The sequence below is a fragment of the Actinia tenebrosa genome, unplaced genomic scaffold (genome assembly GCF_029948245.1).
Source record: "Actinia tenebrosa isolate PJP-AT-01 unplaced genomic scaffold, QUT_ActTen_1.0 PGA_scaffold12__29_contigs__length_12842862, whole genome shotgun sequence".
NCBI lineage: Eukaryota > Metazoa > Cnidaria > Anthozoa > Actiniaria > Actiniidae > Actinia > Actinia tenebrosa.
The window spans coordinates 4,179,605-4,189,915 of NW_028292572.1; the positions used below are offsets into that span (position 1 = coordinate 4,179,605).

Sequence of the window (10,311 nt, forward strand, 5' to 3'; positions counted from 1 at the left end):
CCTGGCATTCTAATTCGCTCACAGTGACTGGGTCTTGTTGGTAATGCATCTTCTTCTTCTCCGTTCGTCATCGATTTAAGAACTGTGCCTTTCCTGGCATTTTAATTCGCTCACAGTGACTGGGTCTTGTTGGTAAATGCATCTTCTTCTTCTCCGTTCGTCATCGATTTAAGAACTGTGCCTTTCCTGGCATTTTAATTTCCTCACAGTGACTGGGTCTTGTTGGTAAATGCATCTTCTTCTTCTCCGTTCGTCATCGATTTAAGAACTGTGCCTTTCCTGGCATTTTAATTTGCTCAAAATGATTGGGTCTTCTTGGTAAATGCATCTTCTTCTTCTCCGTTCGTCATCGATTTAAGAACTGTGCCTTTCCTGGCATTTTAATTCGCTCACAGTGACTGGGTCTTCTTGGTAATGCATCTTCTTTTTCTCCGTTCGTCTTCGATTTAAGAACTGTGCCTTTCTTGGCATTTTAATTCGCTCACAGTGACTGGGTCAGGTGGAATTTAGAGGGAGAATTCGTTCCCAGGCTATTGGACTACTGTATTATGTTTCAAGAGCTATCAAGGCTTTACGGCCAGAAATGTACAAACAGTTGATTATACAACATAATTCAAGGAAATTTCTGCATGTTAGGGCTTAGTAAAGAAGTTAAACACGATAGCAAAATTTAAGAGAAAATCAAAGAAAAGCGGGGAAAAAAAATAAGAATTTCGAAAATAAAACAAAAGAAGAAAGCTACGATGCATATTAATTTGCTTCGAATTGAACATAATTCAAGATATTTTACATAGCTGTATATTATTCAAATTATTGATAAAACTGTATTCGAATAATCTAAGACGATTGTTAACGATAAAGGGTAGCTGGAGTGAAGTTACTAAGACTGTGATTTCAATCTATATTAGTGTAATACGTTCATTAATGGCTTCAGTAGGGCCTAAAATTTTCCATACTGCTTTCTTTTGTGTAATTTGTATTTGAGGATTTACTGCCTTAAACATACTATTAAACATAACTTACGAATACGTATATGAGAATTGTTTCTTTCTTCTTGTCTGTTTGTCTTTCTGCCTTCCCTCACTCTTTTTCATCATTATGCTTTCTTGAACTAAAATTTTCCCCCATAAAAGCAAGTTAAATATCATGCGTTAGTTACTACATTGAATACCCTATATGTTATGGCAGAAATATAGCGATTAAGATGCTGGCTGGCTCAAACACATTGCACGAAAGAGTCCTGGCTGGCAAAATCATCTTTCTCTCATTTCGCTGCTGGCTGGCAACCACTAAACATTTGATATTGCTGGCTGACTAATATAATCACGGTCTTGCTGGGAGTGCGGAGAGGGTGACTCTCTCCCAGCAAAAATTTTTTTCACTCAAAAATGAAAGTAATAAACACTTATAAACGTTCTAGGTCAATTTGAATACAAAACTGTAAACTTGCCCGTCGGGTGCCCCTGAGTATTCTTAGGAAGTTTCAGCTGAATCCAAGTTTGAGCGATTTTCGTCAGAGTAGCATTTTAACAGATTTTACGCTTTACGCTTGAAATAATACATGAAAGTAAGTTCGACTAGCTTGACTAGTTTGTCACCACTCATGCTCCTTTATTTATTGAATGAATTCAGTAAGAACCGCTACTGAAAAATATTATAGCTAAAGGTGCAGGATATTTGTCTTTTGTTCAGTTGTGTCGGCTTTTTGTACGTGTTTCATTCAATCCACCACTAAATGCAACTTTTTTTTCTCGACGGAGTGCAAGTTCAAATTCCGAGCTGCACGTCGAAATTTGGTTTTTCGCTCCCGTCAGTCAAAAATGTGAAAGGTACCGACTGATTAGGTTTGAATGATGGCAGATGAGTTTGCATGTTTATGAAAATTGCAGTAATGCGGGAATTAACGGAATACTATTTTAGTCAAGTCCAATGTAAAGACAATTTTCTCATCTTTTCACGGTGTATAATTTACCTTTTCATCATTACTGTTTCATTAGAAACACCGACACAGCTCACACTAGTTTTTAGCTAGTTATATCTTCATCGTGATGTATGTTGACAAAGTAACTATAAAAACCAATGTTACCGGCCAGTTTAGGGTTTAATTTCTTTTGCAAAAAGTGTTTTGGGAATATGTAAAAAGTAACAATATATGGAGTTTAATGCGGTTACATACATCATTAACAAAAACGTATGTTGAAAATATCAGGACGGTAATGATACGATTTCGTTCTATCGAGGGGTGGGTCTTCAGGGGTTTCTCACAAAAGAGAAAACACATTACGCGCCTTTTAGTCTCAAGTGAATTACCCTTTGTCGTTTCAGAAGCCTTCAGCCTCAACGACTAGTACTCCGTGTTCCTTTGTTGCAGCGGTTTAAAAATTCCGAGATATTTATTCAATTGACCTCTTCGGCTTGGGGTAATGTTTTCCCATTTCAGACCACGTGTCATTCCCTTGAGAATAAGATTCTTTGTTTGAGCTGTATCCATATTCATGTGTCTTCTCATGTGCAACCGAGCGCAAACCTTAAACAAAGGAATGATACTCTAGGGAATGACACGTGGTCTGAAATGGGACAACATTACGTCAGAGCCGAAGAGGTCTATTGATTAAATTTAAGGGGGCTCACTAACCTTCAATTAGAAAGAGCAAGAATTATGCAGCAGACAAAAGGAATTAAACGATGACAAAGTTCACATTTCATTTCATATCATGATCTTTATAACGTAGGCAAGGGTCTGTTTCTTTTTTTGGTGAAATATACTCATACTGGATTTTCAATAAAGTTATTCATCTGAAAGGCTACAAAGCTGAGACCGACAAGGGTTATGGGTAGAAACATTTTATATCCGTTGATGGAATTGATGCACATCTGTTTCTTATATTGCCTGCATTCACTCTATATTACTACTTAACGCTTGTCAAAGTTTTCACCATAGCTTGCCTGAGTATATGCGATGCCAGCATAGCCTTAGAAAGAGTGGCAAAAGCAAGCTATGCGCAATATCTATAGTTATGACACTGAAGCTATTGCAACCGCCAATTTCAAGAGTCTTTCACAACGAAGATCAGAATTGTGTCATTAGTTTTTTAAATTCGGCAGATCATTTCAAATCCGATGATAACTTATTGTCTTTATTACTTTTATTGCCTTTCCATTTCATTCGATCTCGACCAGCGGTTAACTTGCGCAAGCAAAAGGGTCTTCTCACTGCCACTATTCAAGACAAATATATTTTCCAATAGCTGTTATCGTAGTTGAGCACGCCACCCCAACAAACCAGCGGCATTGTGATGAGCGTAGCATCAAAACGAGACTATCGGGTCGAGCTTAGGATAATTTGCTAAGAAATTTACTACAAATCTTCGATAGGTCACTACATTTTGATAGATATATTTGTTATACAAAGTATTTTGTCGTCTTTCCAACTTTGAAAACTCTATATAGCTTTTGGATGTATGAACAGTAGTTTGAAGGCAGAAAGCAAGGAATTATCGAATTATAATAAATTGAGAAGAAGTCGACCCGCTTTTTTTTGTGAGTACAATTCGAATATAAACACAAAGTTGGAGGGGACGGCAAAATGGCGCTTCGTATCATCAGTACTTCTATTTTGCTCGTAATTCTCTGTTGTCTTTTTGTAACTCTCATGAACAGCATGTGTAATGTGTTGTAATGTGCACTGCCATATTTGTTACAATTAATGGAGCAATCAACTGTAGCAACAAAAACTAATAAAAATATAAAATCATTGAGCTCACAGATTTATTGCCCCACTTGGAAGCAGCATATGATGTAATAAACCCCAATATTCGGCTGGACTGCCTTTACACTTGTCGACCCATCAAAGGTTAACGCTAATGGATCTTCTTCACCATAGCTTTTGCTTGTCACATGGGCTATTTCACCTGATGCCATTTGTACGTCAAAATGTAGTAGCATAGCTCGAAATAAGCTTTGTTAAATGAGAAGGAATCATGTTTTGAGTTATTCGCCTTTTGTCGTAGGGCAGTCTCGGAGAAAAATCAATCTAAAAAATCAATCAATCTGAAAAATGTTTTAAAAATTATGAACATTATTGAATACAATAATATATCATGGCAGCAAATTTGATTAGTACTACCAATGTACTTACTTATCAATTAAGTGTAGAGGGAGTGTAATGGTTAAATATTTAATATTATAAGTTCACATTTTAGTTGATGTCACAGCCATGTGCTAAATACTCACCAATAAAGTGCGGAGGGTTACAATGATACGAAATTTAATTCCAACGTAACTGTTTCGTTTACGAAAATTTATTTTTTATAATAAAACTGAGAAAAATCATTGAAAAAAATATTTTAAAAATGATTAGAACAAGAACGAGAACGAGTCAAGAAAAAGTACTTTCGCAACATTCAAAATCTGAATACTTTAGGATGGGTTTGAAAAGATATTAAGTGTAGGAGGTTTTCCCTATACTTTTCCTTGTTCCCCTCCACCTACCCCCTACCCCTCCCCCCTCCCTTGAAAACCGAACCAATCAAAAGTTGGTGGCTACGGCCCTACTATGGACAGATGAAGAAACAACAGAACAACTTGTAACTAGCTACGAGGAAAGGAGATGTCTGTGGGATATAACATGCAATGAGTATAGCAGCAGAGACCAAAAAGAATTGGAGTACGAGCGAGGGTGTAGAAGCCGAGTTGAAAGAGTTCAGCATGCGTTAACTCTAATGTTTGAGTAAACATGTTTTCCGATGTTTCCTGACAGTTTTGCCACCCAAGGAAACATTTAGGGAAACATGTTTCCTCGTTTAGCCAAGGCCAAACGCCTAAGAAAAAATTTCAAGAGTTAAAAATGAAAATAAAAAATCTATTTTCTGGACAAGATGCAGGACTTCCACATGTTTGGGCCTCCTGTGTTTTTATTTATTCATTCCCCTCCCTGTCCGCCATCTTCAATTCCTAGGCTGTGCGTCGTTGTGCATTCATTTGGATTCTTTCATGCCATTTTGGACAAGCTTCTTAGCTGTTAACGAGCCTTTTAAGTGAAATACACGCAATACATTAATTTCTGAACAGTTTGGAAGTGAAACGTCCAAGTATTTCGAATATATATAATCGTTAAAATGAAGGTTATTACAGACAACTGTGTTTCAACGATTGCAGTTCCTGAAAAGGCTAAAAGCGGCGATAAAGTTGCTTACAATCCTGTTTTAAACTTATTTGTGACTATGGACTGTTGTGACGGAATTTCTGCGTGGAATCCTGTGACTGGCAAAGTTTTTAATATCACCGATTGTGGAGCGGATGGTTGTCTAGATATGGTATTGACTCCGGGGAATCACGTGGCAATGAGTTACTCGGAGGCCCATCATGGTGGAGTCGTCTATATATATTCGCTTGAAAATCTCAGTGAGAGCTTAGAGCCTGAACCAGTAGAGAGCAGTGAGAGCTCTGAACCTGAACCAGTACTTGATATAAACAGCTCTTTGCTGCCAACGTATCCTGGAAAGATTGCTTTGTCACCTCAAAATAGTCTACTTGTTGTTGATAGTTTGAATGACTTAGGTGATTACATATCAGATATATCCATCGACTGGGAGAAAGTTAAAGTTGTGAAAGTGGGATCACTCACAAATGATACACCCCTTTCATCGGACGAAAGTATTATGATTGACAGTTTATGTTGTACTCCAGATTACAACGTGGTAGAAGGTGTTCAGGATAATACCTATGACCAAGAAAATAACTGCCCATCATTGTTAATTTATATTTATTTACCAATACGAGATCAAAGTAATGAGAGTGAAGAGCAATGTCAGAAAAATGTAGAAGAAAAAGAAAAAAGTGAAGAAGAAGAATCAAAAAATGGCAAAATGGATGATGATGATGACACTGACAAAGATGATGTCATCGATGGTGGCAGCATTCGTACTAAACGAGACACAATTGACCACTGCATTCTTGATGGATTGGAATATAAGCTAGATCATGTAACTGACTTTGTTCATGATGGTCAAAATCTGATCATAGCAGATGCTAACAAAATACTGTTACTAGAAACATTAACGAATGGAAGTAATGCACATCTCATCGTATCTGAGCTACCACATTTTGTAGAGGGATTGGGTATAAATCATAAAGGACAGCTGATGGTATGTGACGGTAGAGACAGTATCAAGATATTTGAGTACAAGTGCACCCCAAGAAGCCTACAAGGTCTGTGTCGATGTTGTATCTTAGAAGCAATTCCTAGTAATTACAGTGAGAATGTTAAAAAGTTGTCACTGCCAGAAACTTTGACAGCATACCTGTTGTTTAAAGATTTAGGATATTAATCATAAGCCAAGTCAGTGAGAACATTAGAATTCAAGCAGTATACAAGCAACAAAGTCATATTGCCGAGTTGCCGAGAATGCATTAGTGAGGAGTATAGAATATTGAACAAAAAAAAAAAAAAAAAAAAAATAATAATATTAATATTAAATGAAATAGAGAAGTTCCAGTCTTGGAGTTTCTGAATTTTCATTTAAAGGCTTGAAAGCTTGGATTTTTTTGGAACATCATGCATTTTCAGAAGCTTGGAATGATTGTTTTGTCAAAATGCTTGTAGCTATGGCAACTAACCTCCAGTGGTTAGAATAATAATTATAAAGTTTTGATCATGCAAACCCAGTGGTTTGGAGTTCTGCTCTTCTTTTATCTGGAATGGCCAGCTTTCTCAAGAGTGAGTAACACTGTATGGCTGCTCTGTTCAGTCTATTGGCTAAACAAACGTTTTTCGTTGCACTAATATGCCCCTTGGTAAAATATTTCTCTGCATGATATATGTTTGGGACTACTTTATATCAACACGAAATTAGGAGTAAAAACATCGCACACTCTATTGGGTAAAGGATTGTGTCATGACGGAGAGAAGACTCGGTCAGAGAAATGGCTGTGAACATCCTAAGATTTCGTGCGGTGATTGGACAATGTTTGCAATCTCATGATAAATTCATAAAAAAGTGGTGGATGTGCGGGGACTCAAGAAAAGCAAATAAACTTGTAGATCAGTAGGCCGATTCTATCGGGATCTCAATAATTTAACCGCACGGCAGTGGCTGATAACAAGAAAAGAAGACCCAGAGAATGTCTGAAAGGGGTACTAGTATACGCTGTAGATACAATAAGGTGAGTAGCTAAAACAAAATTATGTTCTCTGCAAATTACAATTTATAGGTTCTCCTAAACTTTGTATAATTATTATTTATTATTATTTTTCTATTTCAAACTAGAGTGCAGACAATTAATCCGTGAAACACTAATTACTAATTAGTACAAAATAGTGCTAATTAAACAATAGAAAACAATGGAATTTGCATGAAATTGTGCTATTTAGTATTACTAAAGTTTCACGGTTATATTGTTTGCACTCTACAGAGGCTGAAACAAATGGAATATTTAGTTAAGTGGGGTGATTATGGCTCAGAATTTAATTCATGGGAACCCGAGGAACATATTTTCAACAAGAAACTGATATGGTTAGGGTTTTCCTGTTAGTTTATTCATACAAAGATTACATCATTTTTCTTAATCTAGATAAATCAATATTTCATATTGAGTTGAAATCATTATGCTCCCAAATTATTCATTATAGTTCACCTGGTTATGTTATCTTAAATATTTATCTTATGCTCATTAATAATTCATGAGCTCATCGACCAAACAGGGATTCTTATTTGTACCACATGCAGTAGTTTGAAACCCCCATCAAATGCGAGCGCACCCATTTCAAAATTCTAGTACTTTGAAATATTTCAAATCCCTACTACTTGGACTTTGAAATATTTCAAAGTACTAGAACTTTGAAATAAAAACAAACATAACAAAAAGAGTATAAAATGTTGTGTCAAATACTCGTCACTGTATTCTATTGGGGTTTCAAAATCCTCGTGGAATTCCACTCGGATATGCCTCGGCATTTGAAATTCCACTCGGATTTTGAAACCCCAATCAAATATACAGCCACTTGTATTTGAAACAATACTTAAACAATGGACTAAATTGAAGAATTGTCGAAATGTTTTGTAGCTAGTGCTCATTCAACCAAAATAATACACAAATGTCTAATAAGATGAGTTCATTTGGGTGTCTAAATTACTCATTGGATTCCAAAAAAATATTTTTATGATACTAATGTAACAACAATATGCCTGATATCAAAGCAGTATATTTGGAGTCATAAATAACCTATATTTAAAAGAAGAAAAATATATCATTACATTGCGTTCACAATTCATGGCAGAGGGGGGGGGGGGGCAGGTGAAAATTTGAAATGTCCAGAATAATTCTTAACACCCCCCTTAAAGTCATGCAAAAAAATACGATCCCCCCCTAAGCAAGGCTTGTAGATTCTTCCAAAAGTTTTGCATCCCCCCCATTTTTCTGGTAAAAATTTGCCCATCCCCCTTTGTCCAACAAAAATTTTCCCGATCCCCGTCAGTTTCACCTGGCCCCCCCCCCCCCCCCCTCCACCATACATTACGAACGTAGTCTTAGATATCTTGACTAAATATAGATATCTGTATGAATGTACACTACAATTGTTTTGCCATGGAGTGTTTATGTACAGTTAAGGACCGTCATTGTTTATGAGTGGGGTGGAGGGGGGGGGGGGGCATTTCTCCCGGATAGTATAGAAATTACCCATAGCCCATTCCCTAAATTCTGCAAGTTACAAGTTACCCCACCCCCATTTAGTATGCATTAAAAATATGATCCCACCCTCCCAAAGTTTGGCTCAAAATGTTACATCCTCACTGATGTTTATGTAATAGATGAAGTATAATCTGGAGACTTTTAAATGGGCGAGCTGATAGCTTACAGTATATAAGCCAATGTTTTATGATTAGTCAAATATCTAGGATAATGCTGGTATTTTTGACTGTAAATTTTGAAATCAAATTAATTTGATCAAGATATTTCAAGTTACATTATACCTTCATCGTGGTGGTTTTGTATTCAGTCTAGACATAAATTTAGCTGTCATGGGTCTAGCTGCAGCAAACAATAATTCTAATAATTTCGTTACTCTTGTTTCACTTCATATAGTTTCAGACAGTATTTTTGTTTACATTTGACGATATTAAAAAAATTAAATGTGGAATTTCCACATCAAGTAGAAGAATAAATAAGAGTGATCTATTACTTGTGTAATGATTGAATATGCAAGACAACAATTGTTTTGTTTTGTTTTAATGTGTACAATAAACAATCAATTGTCATGTTTATACAATTTTTGAAATTACCCAAAACTGATTTCTGTCATGTTGCTATGCAACCAGAAGATTAAAATTTGTCTTTAAAATGTGGCCCCATCTCTTTACATAAAGACACTTTAGTCTAACTGCTAAGCCACTGCCCCTTCCCCCCCCCCAATACAAGATATTTCTTTTGTGACCCACTCCTTTTCTTTGAAATAAATGATATTGCCCCCCCCCCCCCCTCCTCATAAATAGTAACCGGTCCCTTACAATACTTTACATTAATTTAATGTTCTTTAGTTTAGCTACTGGACATCCCATTCTTTCTTATTAGTTATGAATATATAGTTATGAATTTATTTCTTTGAAATAAATGATGTTGGTTCCCCCTCATATTCCCCCCCCCCCCCCCCCTCATAAATAATGACCGGTCCCTTACAATACTTCAACTCAACAACTCTTCAACTATGGGTTGAGATTTCAGCAAAACATAGGCATAACATAAACATTTTACTACGATTTGGTCAAAATGGAAGTAGGACCCCCTCCCCCTAATGAAGTTGCTGTCGAAAAGGATATTAATAGACTTGATATCAACGTCATCAGTCTGCAAGCTATCTGCTGAGTCATTTCTCCAAACTCCAGGAAGGCCAGCAAGCAGCAGTAAGGGGGACTCGCGAAGTCCCCAGGAACCTATGTCATTTTCACAGGGATTACCCGCGTTAGCGCCTATAGGAAACTTTTTGGCGGCATGGAAATAACCCGTGTGAAGTAGGTGCGTTACACTGTTTGCTTTCTGGGTACCGCAAACGGAGGTTAAGATATTTCATAGATATAGATGGACACCATCACGAGCATTCGTAACAAAACTGTGCGCCGACTGCGAACTCAGGTGTTGGATCGCCTGGATGTGGACTTTGCCTTCACAACGTTTATGGAGGGAGATACAGATGAGACGATGAGCGAGGAAAGAGCAGAAAGAATAATTGACTTAATGCCCGAAGGTAATTACCGTCTGGAGTTGACGTTTATAAAGTATTTGGACGGTGAGTGGATAATAGAAAAGGGGCGTAAT

General features: G+C 36.8%; 1 protein-coding gene across 1 annotated transcript; it reads left to right on the forward strand.

Moving 5' to 3' along the window:
• The first annotated feature begins 4,938 nt into the window (after positions 1-4,938).
• Positions 4,939-8,239, forward strand: LOC148912010 (uncharacterized). The gene has a single exon (XM_089028566.1). It carries the CDS (start codon positions 5,118-5,120, stop codon positions 6,327-6,329), a length of 1,212 nt encoding a protein of 403 aa, XP_088884692.1. The 5' UTR covers positions 4,939-5,117; the 3' UTR covers positions 6,330-8,239.
• The last annotated feature ends 2,072 nt before the right edge of the window (positions 8,240-10,311 follow it).